Below are 21,553 nucleotides of genomic sequence, written 5' to 3'. Positions count from 1 at the left end.
TTAAAGACACAGTGCTACCAACTGAGCTAAACTTAACAATTCAATAATGATGAGCAGATGGGCAGTTATTGTAGGATTTAATATAGCAGGAAATTCTGTCCTAAAGCTAAGCTGAGAATCATAATGGAATATGTTGTACTAAAACCCCAAATTAAACACAAGGGCCTAGAAACTCAATGGCGCAAAACAGGCACCTAATCATCCAATATGGCGGGCACGATCATTACACGCTGCTCGCCTCATTGGTAAAGTCAAAAAGAGGCATCCAGGGCTTGAACAGGATCACTTTAGCCCGCCACCAAGAAGGTACTTTTTTTCCAAAAATACTTACCTGAATGTGGAGCCGGGAGAAGAAGTCCACTGCAATGCCGAAGACTATTGCCGGTACTCGCTCAGCCCCTTCACGATCAATATCCCACCTCTCCCGATCACCACCCTTCTTCCCTCTCAATCATGCCCCTCGCTCGTAATTGCTTCCCCTCTCTCCCGAATGCCCCCCCCATTCCTGATCACTCCCCCACCCCTTCTTCCAGGACTTACGTGAGGGCCATTGCCAGTGATGCAGTGGCTCAAAATTGAAAACCTCTTCGCAGGCGAGTTGCCAATATCAGGTATGCATTGGGTCTACCAGTTCCGGCGCAAGGATGGTTATGGCCTAGATATTGGTTCCCTTCATGAAGCCAACCAATATCTAGGCCATAATTTTGAACTATTATGTGTATTTTCTCTTAACTTCACAGTTGCAGTTCTGATGTGGGACTGATGGGTCCTGAGATTAAAAGATACTGTACAAAGTTCCTTTTACTCAGTCTCTGTGATCGGCCTTAATTCCCAACTATGAAGGCACAGCCGCCAATGGTGGGGCGAAGGAAGCCAGGGATGCACAAGAGCCCAGACTTGGAGGAACGCAGAATTCTCAGAAGATTGTAGGGATCAAGAAGGTCGCAGAGAAAGGGAGGGGCGTGGCCATGGAGGGATTTGAACATGAGAATGAGAATTTTAAAATTAAGGAGTCAATGTAGATCAGCAAGCACAGGGTTGATGGGTGAACGGGACTTGGTGCGAGTTAGGATATGGGCAGCAGAGTTTTAGATGAGCTCAAGTTTATGGAGAGTGGAAGATGGGAGGCTGGATAAGAGACAATTGGAATAGTGGAATCTGGAAATAACAAAAGCATGGGTGAGGGTTTCAGCAGCAGATGGTTGAAACAGGGGCAGAGACAGGCAATATTACGGAGGTGGAAGTAGGCAATCTTAGTGATGGAGAGGATATGGGATTGGAAGCTCAGCTCAGGGTCAAATAGGATGCCGAGGTTGCAGACAATTTGGTTCAGCCTGAGACACTGGCCAGGGAGGGGGACTGAATCGGTAACTAGGAAACTTAGTTTGTGACGGGGGCCGAAGATAATGGCTTTGGTCCTCCTGATGTGTAATTGGGGTAAATTTCTGCTCAACCAGTACTGGATGTCAGACAAACAGTGTCGAAGTGTCGAAAGAGGTGGTGGTGAGGTAGAGCTGGGTGTCATCAGCGTAAATATGGTATCAAGGGATATGGATCAACCATGATCGGAACAGGCACGAGGGGCTGAATGACTTACTCCTCTTCCTACGTCCCTAGGCTTACAAAGTGTAAAAGGGCCCCACTCATTAAACATTTAATTTTCTAATTTTATCAGAGAGAGCCCTGTGCACGCATTTATCCAGAGAAGTTGACGTCAATAGCTGCAGTTTGGGGTCAAGCAGGCAGAACCAAATTTACATTGCTTGGCTACTTCCTTCCCATCTCTCTCTCGCTCTCTCTTCTAGGAAAACATGTCAGCAGTACTAGGTCCTTATTTTCTGAAACCTTTTTCTCAAAATGGAGACCTCAAATTTTCTTTGGTGTGAGATAGCCATTTACAGTTCTTGGTTTCAAAAGGGTAGCCTACAGTAAGAAAACGAGTTTGGGTGACCCACTATAGAGACATTTATGCTTTCCCAAAACACCCTACTCCAGCAACTGAAGAAAGATACATGGCAGCAAGTAACATAGCGGAAATAAACAGGGACGTGAATGGGAAAGATGAATACATGTGAAAGCAATAGAGGGTCGTTGCAACGTTTTTACAACTGGTTGTCCTTTACTGTCATTTAATTTTACCAAGCAATGAGCTTTCTTTAAAAATTGATTCCGGAGCATCTTGACACATAGAGAGATGTTGTATTGTTGAATCAGTCAGATATGAGAAAATGGTCCATAATATATTAAATTAAACTTAAGTTCAAATCAATTATATCATTTAAATCTCCATACTTAAATAAAAATACTAATAAAACAAAATTATATCACAATAATAGCATAATTGGTATCAATCAGATTAAATTATTAGAAATTATTTACAGCTTGACAATGATCCCTATCTAAACAAAGCATTTTAAAATGTTAAGACTAAGAGAAGATCTCAGTGCGAGAAAAGATCAATAAAGCCCTGGAACATAGTCCCACAATGAAAGCCAATGACTAGACACTTTCAAACAGTCGAAACACTGTTTTATTCTTTCAGACATGTTTCTCTAGAAAATTCCAAGATATACTATGAACTATAAAAAGTTTTTCATTTATTCCGGTTGTACAAACTCAATGGCTGGAATTTCCTCCTATTCAGTCATTTGGAAAACCTCCAGCTAGTAATGTACTACTTTTACAAAAAAATCACTGACATTGAACATACAAATCTTAGTTGCAATTACAGACCTGTTTCATCCCAAATCTATCTCACAAAATTCTTCATAATTTAAAAAAGGAAGGCACAATCAAGAAGACACTAAGTTTAACTCATTGTCTTTGAAGTTACCTTGTGCGAGTGAAAGCTTAACACATTTGTATCAATTTATTTTGGTCACTATTTTAACTAACTTGTTTATTTTAAACAGGTTAACACTTTATTAAAATAGCAGACAAAGGAATGTCTTACAAACTCATTAAGAGTTTATACATTAATATTCACTCAATGTAATTTAAAGGCCATTGTGTTTAGTTTGTTGAAATAGTTGACAGGGGTAGCTGACCATGCTTATTTAAATATACATTCATTCATAGACAGTTCTTGTGTTGTGTATCAGTACTGAAAGGAGCACAGAAGATCACGTCACATCCTGTGCTAACCAAATAGACTAACTTTCACTGGTCGTTAATCATGATCTGTGCATAAATTGAAATTATGCTGAATGAGGAGCAGCGTAAATGATATCATGGTAATTTTCCAGGTTACTCCCTTTTTGCAAATTCCCAGGGACATTTTTTTTTATTGCTAATGGATTCTTTCTCAGTTCACTAGCCAAGATATGAAACAGTTTCTCAGTTATTTTTGATGGGAAATATTACATAAATATTGCAGCCTCATATTTGTTTTGCAAATTTAAAAATGTTGAAAAGTTCACATAGTACGCCACAGCTAATATCATAATGCTGTGATCAGCTGGTGAAAGTAACTGGGGATAAAACTAAGATTGTCTCTTACACAAGTTTTTTTTTTAAATTAAAAGTGAAATATTTTTCCATTCAAGAAATGTAATTTGAAGTACAGCAGTAAGAACAAAATTTCTACTACAGTCTGTCATTATATGCAAGACATTAATCCAGAGACAATTATAGTATTAAGTATTAAAGTACCCAAGGTATGAAAAGTTCTCATTTTATATCAATTTTGCATTTTATAAAAAGGTTACTCCACAAATATTATAACTAATTAAAACAGAATGGAATTAAACTTTTACTATAAGTAATATTTGAGGTTATCTTTAAAAAATGGAGAATCATCAGAACCCTCTTTAAATGGAAACATTGCAAAGAATTTTGATTACTTCTAACATCCCTTTGTTTTATTCTGACCAGTTGGGCTGATTTTTGCTTAATGGTTCAGTGCTGATGAAAATCATCAGAATTACTAGCTCAGGGAGGTTACAAGGCAAAAAGTGTGTAAAGGAACTGAATTACCACATACAGTTCATGTTGATGCAGTTGGGTTAATGGTTGTCCAGGCTAGAAACTACTATTGGCAATATTAATGATTGATTAAAACCTTTGTATGACATTCCTCTGTCCACTATTTTAATTGTAAACAATTTTACAACACCAAGTTATAGTCCAGCAATTTTATTTTAAATTCACAAGCTTTCGGAGGCTACCTCCTTCCTCAGGTGAACATCGTTCACCTGAGGAAGGAGGTAGCCTCCGAAAGCTTGTGAATTTAAAATAAAATTGCTGGACTATAACTTGGTGTTGTAAAATTGTTTACAATTGTCAACCCCAGTCCATCACCGGCATCTCCACATCATCACTATTTTAATGGAGGTGCTAATCCATTTATTTAAAATAGGCCTCATCTGTGCAAATCTTAATTCAGATTCCCAGTCAGACTCAATAATTCAGTACCCTTGATGATGTCATTAGCATTCATAGCTCAAACAAGAGCTCCAAAACTAGCGGAAATTAACTGAACAAAACACACGCCTAAATTTTGCACTATGTAATAATGCTTGACAAGTTCATATGAAATTCTTATTTTAGGAAGTAAAGGAATTTTAAAGAAATTTTACAGCATTCATATGTTACTACTGCATCCCGTCATACAGTAAGTCCTATATCCTTGTTGTCGCCAACCTTCATTAGCTCCCCAACCCCCGATGCACCAAATTCAAAATCCTTACCTTCATCCATAAGTCCATCTATGGCTTCGCCCCACCCTACCTTTGCAACCTCCTCCAGCCCTACATATATGCACCCACCCTCCATCCTGCTGACTCTGGCCGACTTAGTATCCGACCCACCTCGACTCCACCTGCAGTCCAGAGCCTTCAGTCGCCTTGGCCCTACAATCTGGAACATTGTCCAAAAATCGCTCCACCTTACTACCACTTTCCCCTCCTTGAAAAGCACCTTTAAAGCCTACCTTTGATCATGCCTTCGATCAACTCCCCTATTCATTCTTTCATCGACTGCTTGGTGTCCGGTTTTCATCTCTGTGAAGCACTTTCAGTTGTTTTAATATGGTCAAGGCGATTTTAAAAAATGCAAATTTTGTCATACAGCATAATTACATACAACTATTAAGCCTCAATTTTAACTCGAGGCAGGAATCAGGTGAGCGGGTGCCTCCCAAATCGCCCTGACCTCGACAGGCGACAAATCGCCCTGACGTCGACAACGTGAAGCCCAGGAGATTTTAACTCCCAGGCCTTATCTGCATACCCCTGGTCATTACCCACCCAAAACCGGTGGGCAGCAGCAGCTGACTGGTGGGCAGGAAATCAATGTCGGTTGGCAAGAGGCCTGCTCCTGCTAGCCCCACAAGTAAAAACAGATAAAAGACTTACCTCTTTAGGCTTTGCTGGCCCCGGCTCCTCTTCCCACATGTTGACCTAGTGGTAAAACCACAACTGCTTGCCCCCTCAATCGTTAAAATAGCAGTCGGGCCTCAATCTGCATATTTAGAACATTATGCATATTTAGAGAAAGGATCCTGCATATTTAGAGAAAGGATCCTGCATATTTAGAGAAAGGATCCTGCATATTTAGAGAAAGGATCCTGCCGGTTTCTGATGGGCGTCCTTCCCGCCTGCTCAGAAGAGCAGGTTAAAAATCGAAGACTGCAGGAAGAGAGCGGAACCTTGACGGGTGAGTGCATCAGTCGATCTTAACTGCCGGCCTGCCCGATTTCTGCCAGACAGGCAGGGTTAAAATCATCCCTTTTGTTTCCTAAAAGGGACCCAATGGTGAGGCTCTCCAATACAGTGTTACTTTCATAATTTTATTTGCCCAAATAGAACAAAAAATGGGAGAGCTGATTTTAACCTTTGGTGGTGGTGGAAAATGGGCGGTCACAGATCGGCCGCCCGTTACGCACCACACCCAATTTGCCCTTCCGTTGAAGTCAATGGAAAGAAAATTGAGTTGGGTGCATGACAGGCAGCCAATCCATTTACTGCCATCATTGAAAGTTATCATCAACCCTGATCTTCGAATGCTTAGATCTTAAAGGTGTTTGAATGGACACACCATACATTCAGCCCTCAGTAATACTAAGAAGGAGATATCCCAACCCCTCAACACGAAGAAATTGTACACTATTGGTTACTTGTTTGCTCTTCAACAATTCTGCAGGGAGTCACACTTCTGGAGTTTATCAAGCAGGCTTGAAATAGCTGGAGGTGAGAAAATATCTCTATTATTTAGTTATACCCATGATGTGGAGATGCCGGTGATGGACTGGGGTGGACAAATGTAAGGAATCTTACAACACCAGGTTATAGTCCGACAATTTTATTTGAAAATCACAAGCTTTCAGAGCTTACCTCCATCGTCAGGTGAGTGAGGAGGAGGTAAGCTCCGAAAGCTTGTGATTTTCAAATAAAACTGTTGGACTATAACCTGGTGTTGTAAGATTCCTTACATTAGTTATACCCAGGCACGGAAAGAAACTAATTTGAACAACCTAATCTCAGATCAAGTTGATTTTATTGCCTGACCAAGATAGTGAAAGAGCAACCAACATGTTTAAAGCATTTCTTGAAAAGTTTCACCTCAAAGATGCATTTAAAGTGAAGGAAGTTGATGCTGAAACACTACCATTGTATGTGCCTCCCCTTTCATTAGATCTATATTAAGTATAAACTAAATTACAACAATGACTAGACTTCCAAAAGTACTTCATTGGCTGTGAAGCATGGGACATCCTGAGGTCGTGAAAGCTGTTATATGAATGCAAATTCTTTCTTTGTTTCTTTAAATTGGGTTTCCTGTATTGTGCAAATAGGAGCATTGTGAAAGCACTGCTCTGTCAGTTACAGGAACCATTTACAGGATATGTACTGGTGTTTATTCAGTGGTGTTGCTAAAACAACTGCACCCATTGTTCTGTTTAATTAGTATAAAAGCTACAGCCTGTACTTATATATTACACCACTGAGAGAAAGGAATCATTATTGGTCTGTTCTCAGTGGAGAGTCACAACAGAAAACACAGTAAGCTGCTTAATCATAACCCACATGATCTCAGCCCATAACAATCAAGGTCTTATTCCAAAAGTGTCATACCCCTAATAACATTTAGGCTTTTTAAACAGATCATAGTTTATGAAAAGATCATCCTGATTAGTAAAAGTACAATACAAGTACAATATATACTGAGAAAAAACTTGTCAGTACAAGTCCTCAGTGTATATTTACATGCATCAGATACAGTGACATATTTCTTGAAGCAATATATCTTTATTTCATTAACAGCCATATAATTTATGCTGTTTGATTTATTAGTAAGATTTAACTGTGCCTGTGTGACATGCATTAAGTGGTTGACAGCAATGTATGCTGACACACACATTTACATTCATTGCACCACATCACAATATCTTACAGTACACACTGGTATACTTTTAGTAAGCTTCACAGCCACTTCATATGGACTTGTGTGAACCACTAATTGCACACTGATGGTAAATCAACTTTCAAGTTGTATCGAAGAACGCCACTCTTTGGTCATGGGAACACCGTGGAGGACATGCCACCGCCCCCCGCCAAAGGAGGGCATGTCCTCCTTTCCTTCCCAGTCCAAATCTCTGATGCCCCTGATGTTCCCCTGATCCTTTATATGCGTTTGCATGGCTGTCTATGTCAGACTACTTATTTCTCATGATAGCAATCAAACGTTTATTCGCTGTAAATGGTTCCAAAAATGTGAGGCCAGTCTTCTTTAAAACTTTCTCTTTTAATGGGAAACAGGAGAATTCCTATTTTATTCTCTGTAATTAAAGCATGATAACAAAATTGCAGTAACAAATGGTTTTGCAGCATACAACGGCCGATTTTAACTCCCGCCTCCCCCACCAGAAATCAGGCAGTAACGGATTTAAAATCAGAGTCAAGGACTTTCTGCTTTGCCTCCCATCCACCAGCATATGCCATTTCAACAGCTTACTTGGCAGAGCGTCCGCTGTGGATGCTCCATTCAGTAAAACCTGGCGGTACAGCAGAAAAGGCCCAGAAAGGGCCTTAATAAAATTATTTTAGTGAGGGCCAGGTGAAGCAGGAGTACTTCTCCGGGTTCCACAAGAATACCATGGGCCACTGTCGCCCCAGGCCCCCCACCTTGCGATCCCAGCCCACCTTCCAATCTACCATTTTCCGGATCGGGTTCGTCTCTGGGCCACCAGATATTGTGCCTGCCTTGAGGCTGTGGGCTGCACACCCTGAACGGATGTGCATGTTTGTTAATGAAGCCCGGCCCTCAAGATAGATTAGGATTCCCGCGTGAGGCATTGGGCAGCTGGTCCACCCGCTCCACCAGCTCCACCAGCCAGCACCCGATAGTTAAAATCCAACCTGCAATTTCTGATCATGCAATTTTATTAGCAGGTTATTAACTATGAGGAAACAATGACATTCTTCATTAAAATAACAATTTAAACCCACAATATGTAAATGGTCAACAACCTACCCAGCTTGGTAATAATGAACCAATGAATTCAAAGGTAATCCCGATGGATTTTTTTTTTGTCCAGTTACTTTTCCATTTTTTCCCTTTCCTCTCTTCTCAGACTCCCCGTGTCACGCATCACATCTCTACTGATGAGAGCAGACTGCCAGTTCCCAGAACTCTGACAATGACCTTTTCAGCAAATGTTAAGAGGTTCACATGTCCTAGACCTGCAACTTTTCCTCCCTCCTGTACCAAATTGCCTGGTCTGTGATGATGAATTTGGGAAGTCACAAGAATTCTGGGTGTAAGCGTGTATCCTACCACTCTATGGTTATAGCATCCTGGAGTTCACAAATACCATTCACTGTCCTGTCATGTGTGGTTTATTAACTCCTATATATCTATTATTATTTTAAGATGGTTTAAGAATGGTAACAATCAGATTCTGTGAATGAGTGGGATACAGGCTCATTTCAATTGTGGTAATAAATCAATACAATGACATCTATACTACAAGTGCTGGCACCCATAATTTAGAATAAATGTGTATTATTCCAGAAGCCATTATTTATTCAGCTTCTGGGACTGGGACCACTTCCTTTCAATTCTCTGATCTCTGCAATGACTGCAATCATTGCTCTAAAATCATTATACTGCAAAATTCCAACTCTAGCTCAATGGCCTTCATTATTAAATTAATAAAATGAAGTTTAATATTTGATCATTTCAAATAACAGGAGCAACTTAAAGTCACCACTTGGAAGATTGGACAAAGGTGCTGAACTGAAGTGAGAAGCACGATTTCCCTGTGAGGTCAGAATATGAATGTATTGACAACATATACCCAATATGTCCCAATAATAAACTGTTGATAATCACTTCATAAACTTATACTGATTAAGTCACAATGCTTTCTTAATCGTTCAAGTGTGGCTGTTGCTATGAATCTGTGATGTGAAGTAACTGACTGCTGAATCCACCACGACAACAGTTATCTGCAAAGATAAACAAATCACCCTCATGATTTTCACTACAGTTATTTTATTTTTTTAAAATCATATGGTAATCCTGGAATGATTGACAGCTCTAATCTCATTGTAAGGTTCAAGTTGTGGTTAGAAACTGCTCAAGTTTTGTTCTGGTGCTTCATGTCATTTTTTAAACCTTAATGATGTTACTGCCTTATAATCACTCCTGGATATCTAATATTCTCTGAGACCTTTAAGTTACATTGCAACCCTGACTATACTTCAAAAGTACTTCATTGGTTGTGAAGCTCTTTGGGACGTCCTGAGGTCATGAAAGGTGCTACATAAATGCAAGTTTGTTCGTTCTTTCTTTCCACAGCGCACACTATTAGCATACAAACACTAACCTGTTCATATGCTGTTCTTTTCTCTCCTATTTTAATTGGACCCAAGCCATATAAAATAAGCACGCAACATGTGCATTAAAATAGTAGGCAAAGGAATAGCAAACTGAAGCATTGTTTGTCTGCTAATATTTGTACATTGTAATTTCTAGGCTTTGCTGCTTTTGTAACAGATACGATTAGCAACAAATTGTGAAGCTAGATCTTAAACTTGCTCCTTAAAAGATTACTAAAAGATGAGCCGATCCCATGGCATTGCTCACCATAAGTTGGAGGATACTCTGTTTAATAATAGGAAAGTTTTGACGTGTAATGCACAATACCCTATTAGAGCCACAGATTTTTCCAGCAGGTTTCCTTGCTTTTGATTCTTATGTTTCCCACATGGCCACTAAAATAATGGAGAGGAATGTTCAATTTTTGGGAAATTCTTTTTTGCTCTAGATTTTTTTGGGGTTCAGCATCTCAGACCACTCCTGAAGGTGAGCCTTTGCTTCCTATATTTCAGAGAGTAGTTTTGCTTGCCCAGCTATCGAGGCAAATTAGTAGCATAACCATGGATCAAGCAGAGAACTCTTAATTTTACTTCTACTTATTGGTTTCGTCACATGCCCTCATGTGATATCAAGGATAAGGGACTTCAGTTATATCACGAGAATAGAGAAGCTGGATTGTTCTCCCTAGAGCAGAGAAGGTTAAGGGGTGATTTAATAGAGGTGTTCAAAATTATATGGGGTTTTGTTAAAGTAAGGAGACACTGTTTCCACTGGTAGGTGGGTCGGTAACCAGAGGGGACAGATTTAAGATAATTGGCAAAAAAAAGGGAAGATGAGAATTTTTTTTAACGCAGAGAGTTGTTATGGTCTGGAATGCACTGCCCAAAAGGGTGGTGGAAGCAGATTCAACAGTAACTTTCAAAAGGTAATTGGATATATACTTGAAAAGGAAAAATATGCAGGGCTATGGGGAAAGAGCAGGAGAGTGGGATTAATTGGATAGCTCTTTCAAAGAGCCAGCACAGGCACGATGCACCAAATGGTCTCCTTCTGTGCTGTAAGATTCTATGATTTTATGTGGTCTTCTTTGACTTCAGAAGGTGGCAGAATAACACAATACTAGACTCTAATTTAGACTTTAACTACCAAACAAATATTTTAAACAGTAAAGGATTAACTGAGCAGTAGCAACGACACAACTTATTTAAGTTTAATCTCTAATGTAAAATCTATCTCAAGTAAGTCAAATGACACATATTACTGTGCTAATCTATGTATTCTTACATGACAGTCTTTTCCTTTTCTCACCATCCTTAGAAACTATCTGGCCTATCGTCTCCACAGGCTTCCAACAGACTCCTCATTTTGAACCAATGAGACTAAGAAACACTTTCCAGTAAATGATCAGGACCAGATTTAAATAACTGTCTATAAATTCAAAAAAGGTGTCAAATAAAATACATATTTAAACAAATTCCGCAAGATGTTTGTAGTTTAATTGAATGGCTTGACCCCACTTAATTGGAAGCAACATCGCTGAGCCAAAATGTTTAAAATCTATGACATTTCTATCAAAAATGAACTAGAACATCTTTTTCTGAGCGTGAAACTGTTTTTTAACCCCTTATGTACTATATTAAAATTAAAGAAGCCAATACCATGTTAAATCTTATGAAAAAATAAAATGTTATTGCTTAAGAAATTTCAACCACATTAAATGTTCATGTGGGACTACCCATAATTTCAGGGCCAAAATGTTTTGTGGATGTACTTCCCAATTTTTATTTTAATGTGGCAGCCAAAGCCCTCTGAAGGGTGGAAGTCCTACATAAAGTAAGTGTTGGAGTGCCCTATGTAATTATAAACAGTACCTAGTAAAATCATGTATTTAACAAAGTGAACAACTAAATATTTACAGTTATAAACCATAAATAAATATCTATACCCAATACTTGTACTTAGAATAAAATGTTTCTCATTTCAATGCTTAATATAGCATTTATTCAACGAGGATGACCTGCAAAATACATTCATGAGTCACTGAACACCCTTCATGTGTGAATATTATTATTAAAACATGCATCGTCTAGATAGCTGATATTTAGAGTCCTGCTTGAAGAGCGGTTTTTGCCTCTATTCGTTTCTCAAATACATTTGACTTTTTCAATTACAAAAGCAAGTTAATGAATAAAAGTATTTTTAAAATCCATGCCTGTTTAGTCTGTAATTTGCTGTAATTCAACAAAAAAAATCTTCTTCGCACTCAACAATGGCTGGGAATCTAAATAATTTCCACTTTTTGAAACTAGTGGTAGCTGGACTTCTAGGTCAGACATTAAGGACTGGCCAAATAATAACCTTAACCCCAAACTCAGAAAAGCACCTTCAACAATATCACAGTGCATTAGTGTGACATTTCCATTTTCCACAATAACTATCTTTATGACCTCTCCAAGTGAGATTGCAAATTCAGTGCAGAATTATGAGTAATTGCAAGTTGTTTAGTACACAAGAAAAAGTGAACAATGAAATCTCTTGTTGCCCTTGAGACATACTCCTATGACTTCCATAACTGTAACCCTGGACCATCAATACTGAACAGTATCCGTTGGAAAAAGAGTACAATTTTCAGAGTACAACGTTCAGCTGCCTTTCTGCTCTTGCGTTCACTGTAACTAAATCTGAGTGTATTTACGTTTGGTTCTTCTGAGACTTCTGTCATTGCTTCCCAGTGATCAGTTTTATTCTGAGATATTTGAATTTCTGTGAACTAATCTACTTAATGACATCCCCACCTCCAAATCACTGGCTAGTTTTCAATTTATGAAATTGGCCTGAAATGCTCAGGTAGATTGTTTGAAATGCGATGGGCGAAAAAGCCTTCAATTTGCACTGTACAGGGACAACAGTTTGAACTAAACATCAAAACGCCTCCAAAGCTTTAGTGTTTCTTGGATGAATGCAAAATACAGCTGAACTTTTCCGGGTTCTCTGCTTCCTTTGCGACAAAGGTTAAATATGCGTTCTAACTTGGCGTGAATGCAAGTTATCTCATGATGCCCTAAATGACAAATGCATCGTTTTGATACGCAATACGAAGGGGCTATCGCCGTAATCTGTAATAAGGATTTCGTCTTGAAAGTATCATGTGCAGAACTCACTGTCGCGTGAATTGGGTTAAATGCACAAATCTGAAATACCATACTGTAGTACAAAAGTCGGATATTGCCCTCCCAACGGATTTTCTCGTTGAAAAGGATCCTTGCGTCACCCTTTTGCTGGAACAAAAGAGACCAACACCAGCAGGAGCTCGGCTGTACCGCCAACAGTGAAAAGAATTCTCCAGGACTAACCCAGGATAGACACCAGACAACAAATCACAAATTACTGTAGTACAATAACCCGTTGCTTCAATGATTATTTAGGCTACTCCACTATATATATATATATATATAGACACACACACACAGAGAGAGATCTAAATATTGCAAAGGCTTTGAAAACACAATGCTTCCCATTGATAATCAGACTTTATGGAAGGATGAATGGACGTTTTGCTCCTTTCTTTCCAGCTTTTGCACGTTATCATGAGTTACTGCAGTTTTATCATGTTTGTAAAAGAAAATTAATTAGATGCACTGACCCTACAATCGATTGTCCCGAAGTTCCTCATAAATAATCAGAAGAAATATCAAACAGTCCACCGACGAACAAATCTACTCAGGGACACAATGCCCCACATTCATAAAAAATATATTGTTAAATGATTTTACACTTACCAGCTGAAGGGTACATAGGAAGATGAGAGTACACCGCCCGGTACAACAGCCCATCCTCAAATAATGGGAGATTTGGGGGGAAACGAGACAACGAATAAAACCTTTTTTCGCTAATAAACGGAGCAGTCAGCGAGGCTCGCCCAGCACCATAACGAAAATGGGGAGATAAGTACAACATGAACAGCTTTAAGTGCTGAATTGTAAGGTACTTTCGCTGTAACAGGGTGTATGAGACGGTATTCACAGTGTAGGGAGTGCTTCTAGCCGCCTGGCAGAAAGTTCGGCTCAGTGAATGTGCCGGGTTGACAGGGAGGAAGGGAGAGAGCGGGAGGGAGGGAGGGTCACTAACGGACGGATGTTGTACACTTAAAGCCAACAACCCATTTTGAAAGGAGGAGATCGCCGGCAGCCAGAGATCCCAGTTGCTATCGATAGTTCCAAAGGGTTATTTTCCCTCTGCACATTTTGATTTGTCCTAAAACATCAAAATTCTTCCAAACTCACTTTACCCAATTAATCAAAAATCTCTCAGATAGTCCCCCACTCCCGGCATTAATTTCTAAACAGCCCGACAAGTATTCTGCTAGAGGTTAAATTGGATCTTCCAAACCTAAATGTCAAGGTAAATGGGATTGGAAGTCTGGCTTTGCCATTTACAGGGGCTTCCCATTTGTATTCAGATAAACTTGTCAAGATATTTCAGAAATGTTTGACCTAATTCTTTATTCAACACATTCTACTGAAAAGCTTTGCTTTCATCGTGTTTGCAGGATTGGATTTTGAATAAATCTTTTCAGAATTTCATTTGAAGAATGGGAAAATGGTTCAATTATTAAGTGCAACCTAAAGTAGCGAGTCACTTCAAACTAACATTTACCAAAATCCAGTGGACAAATATAGATTTTGCATCACCATCGCCTCCCTGCTCTAGATATGAAAGGATTGTCTTTTACACTTCTTTAAATCCTCGAAATATGTAAATGAATGGCTGCAAAGTTCCAGTGCTCTGCATAATTTCGTATTATTCCTGATGACAATGGTTACCACAGCAACCGCAGCCGGAGAGTGTAAATGCGTTTAAACCAAAAGTTCTTTTGCTCGGCTGTACGACCTGAACATTGAACAATTTTGCTGCACCGCTTCTCCAAACGTGAAGATATTTGAATTAAATTTCACTACGTTTCCGTGATTCTATTCTGTTTAACCGCACAAAAATGTTTTAATAAGAATAAGATCATAGGGTTTTTAAAACATACCAACGAGGCCCCCTGGTGGCACTCAGTACTCAATGGTGTAAAAGTTCCTGCCCAGGATAAAGAACTCTCTTAGTTTGCTAACAACTAGCTATAGACTTATATAGTGTAAGCTGCAGGCCTAAGAGGGAGGATTGGGATGTATGTGTTTCTAAGTGTATTTAGGGCCAATACATGCCAACATTACAATAAGGAAAAAAATGCCTTCCCTTGTAACTGAAGCCTGTTATTTTGTATAATAAGTATGCCCCACATCTCTGCCGCAGACCCCGCCATAGTTCACAGGGTCAAGGAGAGCTCCCTTAATTATCATGACAATTGCGGGTCCCCTTGCCACTAGGGGTGCATTTGGGGTGCCCACCATTGGCATAGGACCAGAAGATCAAGCAGAGTAGTGCTGGGCGGGAAAGGAGAAGTACCAGACCCCCCTCCCCACCCCAGAGGAAACCTATAGGTGCCCCTACAGCCACCTTACAAAGGGAGCCACTTTTTAAAAAAAATTATGCTCAAATCTTTTGGGGGTCCAGGCTTCAATCCTGGCTGTGGATGAGCCAATATTAAATGTATAGCCATACGTGTGCAGTCAATTTCATCAAGAACCCTGGGAAATCCTGCAACTCTGTGGAACTTGATAGCATGTTCACTCATGTGCCTGAATAGTGTCAAGCTTGATAAAGTGGGCATTAGTGGCTTGCCTTCTGTTCATCAGCTTTTGAGTTTTGTAGGTTGGCATGTATGTTAATTTGGGAGAATAATTATAGGGATGTTTGCAGGGATGTCTATTTCTCATTTATATCAAATCAAACTAAAATGCTGCACAGACATCATTTTATACCAGCCCTTCTAAATCAGTGGCTTCCTGTATGTGGTACAGCAGCTTCCTATCCTGGTGTGGTATGCAGATGAGCTGATGCATGATTATGCTCGGGGTTCATTCCTCCATCATTATTTTTTTCACATGAAATCATCAACTTCGCAAAATTACATGTTGACTCCCTGTTGAGTCCAACCCCCCCTCCCCACTAGATGTATTTTGAACTGGACTGAATTAGCTCTGGGTAAGAGTAGCAATATAAAAGCATTTTTTTTAAAAACAAGTATTACACAGATCGCAAAAGTGCAAAAACACTCCTTGCACACCTGACTCATGGGGTTAATTATATTGTTTAGAGAAAATAACTTCTTGCTTGGTAAAGCACCTAGGTAAAGTTCTCCAGACCTCGGTCCATCCAGAGCAAATTTTAGTGTACATTGGTTTACTCGAGCTGACAGGGCAGAGTCTTACCATCCTTCTAGCCCATTGTCTGCTTAGGTGCAGTTTGTGAATGGACAGTCCTTCCTAGCTCAGCTCCATTGCCGACATAATGTGCTTAATTTCTTCAGCAATTTTGTTTAATCTTTTCAAAGTGATTTTTTGTTGCACAAGCTATTACATTTCATTCCATTCCCCACCATTATTGTTATCTCTGTGCAACTTTATGTGAATGCTTGTTGCTGTGTACCAGTCTTATTTTGGAACATGTTTCCTACCTGAAAAATTAAAATCTTCCATGAAAAGTAATGAAAATATGTTACTGTATATCTATGTTAAGATATGACTATTCACTGATCAAGATAACCTATGAAGGATTTATACACAGTGATGTTGAATATTATTATTTTATGGCACAAAAGGAGGACATTGGTCCCATTATGCCAAAACTGGTCTCTAAAAGAGCTATCTACTTTTTTTTAATTTGTTCTTGGTATGTGGTAAATGCTGACAAGACCCACATTTACTGCTCATTGCTGTTTGCCTTAAGAAGATGGTGGTGGGCCTTTTCCTTGAACTGCTGCAGTCTTTGTGATGATGATGCTCTCACAATGGTGTTAGGTAGGGAATTTCAGGATATCAACCCAGCGATGATGAAGGAATAACAAAGTACGTCCATGTCAGGATGGTATGTGATTTGGAGGGGAACTTCAAGATGATTGTGTTCCCACAACATTGCTGCTGTTGTCCTTCTCGGCAGGTAGGTGCTGTCAAAGTAACCTTGGTGAGTTGTAGGACCTAGTACTGAATTTTCAGGTACAAACGCGCTTGCTCTGCCGATTTGTACCAGGTGGTGACCAGCCATCCTTAAAAGGGACTGCTGGAGGCTACTCCAGAATCGGGCAGGAACATTTTTTTGGTGAGGAATTTTTGTGGGGCCAGGAGGAGCAGAAATGGGACCATTTGATCTGTCATGCTTGTGCCAGCTCTTTGCTAGAGCAATCTTAAACTAATTCCACAGCCCTGCTCTCTCCTCATAGCCCTGCATCTTCCTCTGCTTCAAATATTCATCCAATTTTCCCTTAAAAAATGCAATGGTCTCTGCCTCATCCACTTCCCTCTCCATGAGGCCATTTCTCCCAACCTCTCTGCTCACTCACTTAGTGACAATTTTAATTGAACAAGATAGCAATCCTCCAAACAAAATTGACACCAAATACTCTCTGGTGCTCAAATTAAACCTGGTTTACTAGCTAATATGTTCCTGTCTTTGCTAATTTATTGGAGGTGGTAACCTGTCTAAAATAAATGCATTAATGTCTCCACTAAAATAGTGGGAAGAGCAATTTCAAACATGCCAACATTCTTACACTAACTTATCACTCTTTAATTTCAGGATCTGTGTCTTCTTTTGAATAATATTTTCAAATCACTAAAATGTTTTCTGAACATTACATGCAGTAAAGCTTGCACTAATAACCTTGGTGTCACCAATCCTTTCCCTTGCACACAAAACACTTTCATTAACAAACATGAAACATTTACAGATATCTTTGAATGATCATCTTTAACTTATAAGAAAATACATTATTGACCAGTAAAAAAAATTGTAATCAAGAACACATTAGGAGAGTGTGCTTTCTGTGTTATAACTACTGTATGAATCAGTAATAAACTAGCTTCTTATACACTTCAACTGAAATGTTAATAACATCTGCAGTCAGCCCTTGAAAAAATAGTTTTCACTGTCTCACTAATGGACATCAACAACCAATAGCCCTCAGTGAGTGACAGCAATTGATAATACAACAGAGAATATTGTCTGAATGACAAAGCAGACTCTATCCTGCAGCAAATTAATGCATAGATTTCCTGAGGTGCTTCAGCATAGCACACCACTAGTATGAAGCAAACCCACCACACTGTGAAAATGGGAACTCACTAATCTTAGAATCATTGAATGGTTACAGCACAGAAGGAGGCCATTCTGCCTATGCCAGATCTTTGTAAGAGCAATCCAGTTAGTCCCATTCCCCCGCAACCCTGCAAATTTTTCCCCTTCAAGTATTTATCCAATTCCTTTCTGAAAGCCATAATTGAATCTGCTTCCACCACCCTGCGCCCTAATAAAGGAAAGCCAGCTTGGATTTGTTAAAGGCAAATCATTAACTTGATTGAGTTTTTTAATGAGGTAACAGAGAGGGTTGATGAGGGCAATGCAGTTGATGTTATGTATATGGACTTTCAAAAGGCATTTGATAAAGTGCCACACAATAGGCTTGTCAGCAAAATTGAAGCCCATGCAATAAAAGGGACAAAGGCAGCATGGATATGAAATTGGCTAAGTGACAGGAAACAGAGAGTAGAGGTGAATGGTTGTTTTTCAGACCGGAGGAAGGTCTACAGTGGTGTTCCCCAGGGGTCGGTACTAGAACCATTGCTTTTTTTGATATACATTAATAACTTGGACGTGCAGGGCACTATTTCAAAATTTGCAAATGACACAAAACTTGGAAGTGTTGTAAACAGTGAGGAGGATAGTGATAGACTTCAAGAGGACATAGACAGGCTGGTGGAATTGGCGGACACATGGCAGATGAAATTTAACGCAGAGAAGTGCGAATTGATACATTTAGGCAGGAAGAATGTGGAGAGGCAATATAAACCAAATGGTACAATTCTAAAGGGGGTGCAGGAACAGGGAGACCTGAAGTATATGTGCACAAATCTTTGAAGGAGGCAGGACAGGTTGAGAAAGTGGTTAAAAAAGCACATGGGATCCTGGGCTTTATAAATAGAAGCATAGAGTACAAAAGCAAGGAAGTTATGTTTAAACTTTATAAAACACTGGTTTGGCCACAGCTGGAGTATTGTGTCCAATTCTGGGCACTGCACTTTAGGAAGGATGTGAAGGCCTTAGAGAGGGTGCAGAAAATATTTACTAGAATGGTTCCAGGGATAATGGACTTCAGTTATGTGGTAAGACTGGAGTGCAGAAAAGGCTAAGAGGAGATTTGATAGAAATGTTCAAAATCATGAAGGGTTCAGATAAAGTAAATAAAGAGAAACTGTTTCCATTGGCAGAAGGGTCGAGAACCATAGGACACAGATTTACGGTGATTGGCAAAAGAATCAAAGGTAACATTAGGAAAAACATTTTTACACAGCGAGTATTTATGATCTGGAATTTTAGAATATCTTCCCTGATTGTTGCTGCGTTGTTGTGACATGCAAATTGCTTTTTTTATTCAGTCTCAGCCTCCCCCCACCCCCTTTCGATCATGATCACCACTGTGGTTTTTGATAAATAAATTTAAGTCCAAAATGAACACTGACCACCACTCTCGGGTATAAAATCATCTGTTGACTGCAGCTGATCAGAGTAAAATTGTGTGGGTGGATTAATATCCTGCATTGTTGTTGATTGTCTTTGGGAATTGAAAGAAATTTCAGAAAGCATCGCCTTCTTGGAGGTTTTGCCTGTGTTTGGTTGTCTCCCTCAAGAAATCAAGTGGGATGGATTGTGTCCATGATAAGATGAATTGCAATCCAAGGGGAAGTGGGTTTGATTATCCATATGACCTATTTTGCTCCATGCTTCGTTTCTTAAGCTAAATTATTAGACTCAGGTTATAGAAGTGGGGGTAGAAATTGGTCTTTGTTGCACCTGTTTTCTGTGTGGAAAACAGAAACAAAAAGGAACAATTTCAGAATGCAATGTTACGTGCCCAAAATGCACTTGCATTAGGGGTGCCACCATATTAGTAAAGGTGGCTTTGCAGGCGGTCGCCTAAAACAGGTGTAAGCCTCTTATATATGCAAATGAGGGACCTCGTGTCTGTTTTAGGCCCCCTTGCAGAAGTTAGATTGAGTAGAGAAGGTGCTGTACCTTCCTCCCCTCAGGATTCTTCAGCGGCATCTCCTGCCTGAGCGGTGACTCCACAGTCCTCATGATCGGCCTCCATCTCGAGACTTATCTTTGGGCCGCTGCAAAAAAATGTTAATGAGGCCTGAGGACCAATTTCGAACCAACCTTAGGCCTCCCAGTGGCGCGCTGCTGCTTATGAACCCAAAACCCGGTCATAACCAATTTCCACCCTGTTATCTTTAATGCAGAATTGAGCCCTCAGTCTTTTAACAACAATCAACATTGTGCAAAAGCTAGTACAATTTTAGTTTTATTACTTATCACAATAATCGGGTGGCCTAGAGGCCAACCCGGCTGGCAGGAAGGTAGGTCCGAGAGGGTTGCTCCTCATGGCCCCACAAAAACAATTGTAACACCTTTTCGGGTCTCTTCCTCTTGCCCACCAGCCTTTACCGAGCGGAGCGTTCGTGGTGCACAGTCCATCCAGTAGGCTGTCAAAATTGCATCATTGTCCTATGTATTTCATAGGACACCAATTTGAATAGATTTATGAGCTACCACCTGATTCAGGCAGGCGCCTCGCCCGGCCATGAAAACTCCGGAGGCAATATAGCGGCAGGGCAAGAAGCGAGGAGGAACGGGGGAATAAGTCCACCACTGCAATTTTAATTCTGCTATCTTTACAATTCTGCCAGACGAAGGGAGTTAATATCACCCCTCATGAGCGATCACTAGTTTATAAAATAACTTCTTATCCATGGACAGTATCATGTTTTGATGGTACTACAGCCACTACAAATGCAGTTTAACATTGATATTAAAAGCATAATAGGGTCTCTTTTACCTGGGACTCAGATTGATAAGCATTTCTTTTCACTTCTGCAGTAACACCATTGTAAATATCTCTTCTCACAATATCCAAAAATAATTATCCTTTTTGCATTATCTGTAACGGCTCCTAGTTTCTTACAAGATTGCATTAAGCAAATACTCTATGTTCCACTTGGTACAAGTCAAGGCTCAGTTGTTCTAATGAGCATATGGAATTATGGTAGATGGTTTTAAAAATATGTAGCTATTAATCAGTGCAAGATGTATTGTCAGATTTAAGAAAACTGATTTTTGTTTTGCTGAATACTAAAATAGATTTATGGGTGATATTTTTGCAGCTTTCTGTTATCTACAATAACTTGCTACACTCGACTAAGTTGTTTAGGAAATCTGCTGCTTTTTAGGTTGAACAATTGACTTCCCAATGAGTAGGCCCTCTTTTCAAACCCCTATACACATATGTTCAACACTTCAAAAATTATGAAAACCACATTTGGTGAAAGATAAAACTAAACATTCAAATGGAAGTTGAGAATTGTACTTGTTAAGATGTATGACACCAGGAAGGAGCTAAGGGACTGATAGTTGTCATCATGCCCTCCCACCCATTGTGGCTATGCAGACTGCAAAATTAAATAGAGTTGCAATTTGATTTTTAAATGTATGCACAAATACAACTCTTAGCAATTTTTAACATGTTTGTTATACTTTTTGACCTTCCTGTTACTCAATTAAGCTGCAGAACAGA

General features: G+C 39.6%; 1 protein-coding gene across 1 annotated transcript in view; it reads right to left on the bottom strand.

The window, feature by feature from the left end:
- LOC137335445 (sodium/potassium-transporting ATPase subunit beta-1-interacting protein 3-like) overlaps positions 1 to 13,877 on the bottom strand; it is a 153,888-nt gene extending 140,011 nt beyond the window's left edge. Inside the window, exon 1 of the mRNA XM_068000797.1 lies at positions 13,602 to 13,877. Within this exon, the coding sequence (XP_067856898.1) occupies positions 13,602 to 13,655 (54 nt within the window). The 5' untranslated portion in view covers positions 13,656 to 13,877. The remainder of the gene's footprint in view (positions 1 to 13,601) is intronic.
- Positions 13,878 to 21,553: the final 7,676 nt, after the last annotated feature.

The sequence above is a fragment of the Heptranchias perlo genome, chromosome 19 (assembly GCF_035084215.1).
Source record: "Heptranchias perlo isolate sHepPer1 chromosome 19, sHepPer1.hap1, whole genome shotgun sequence".
Classification (NCBI taxonomy): domain Eukaryota; kingdom Metazoa; phylum Chordata; class Chondrichthyes; order Hexanchiformes; family Hexanchidae; genus Heptranchias; species Heptranchias perlo.
The sequence above is the reverse complement of the archived record's forward strand: the minus strand, read 5'-3'. Positions and strand labels throughout refer to the sequence as shown.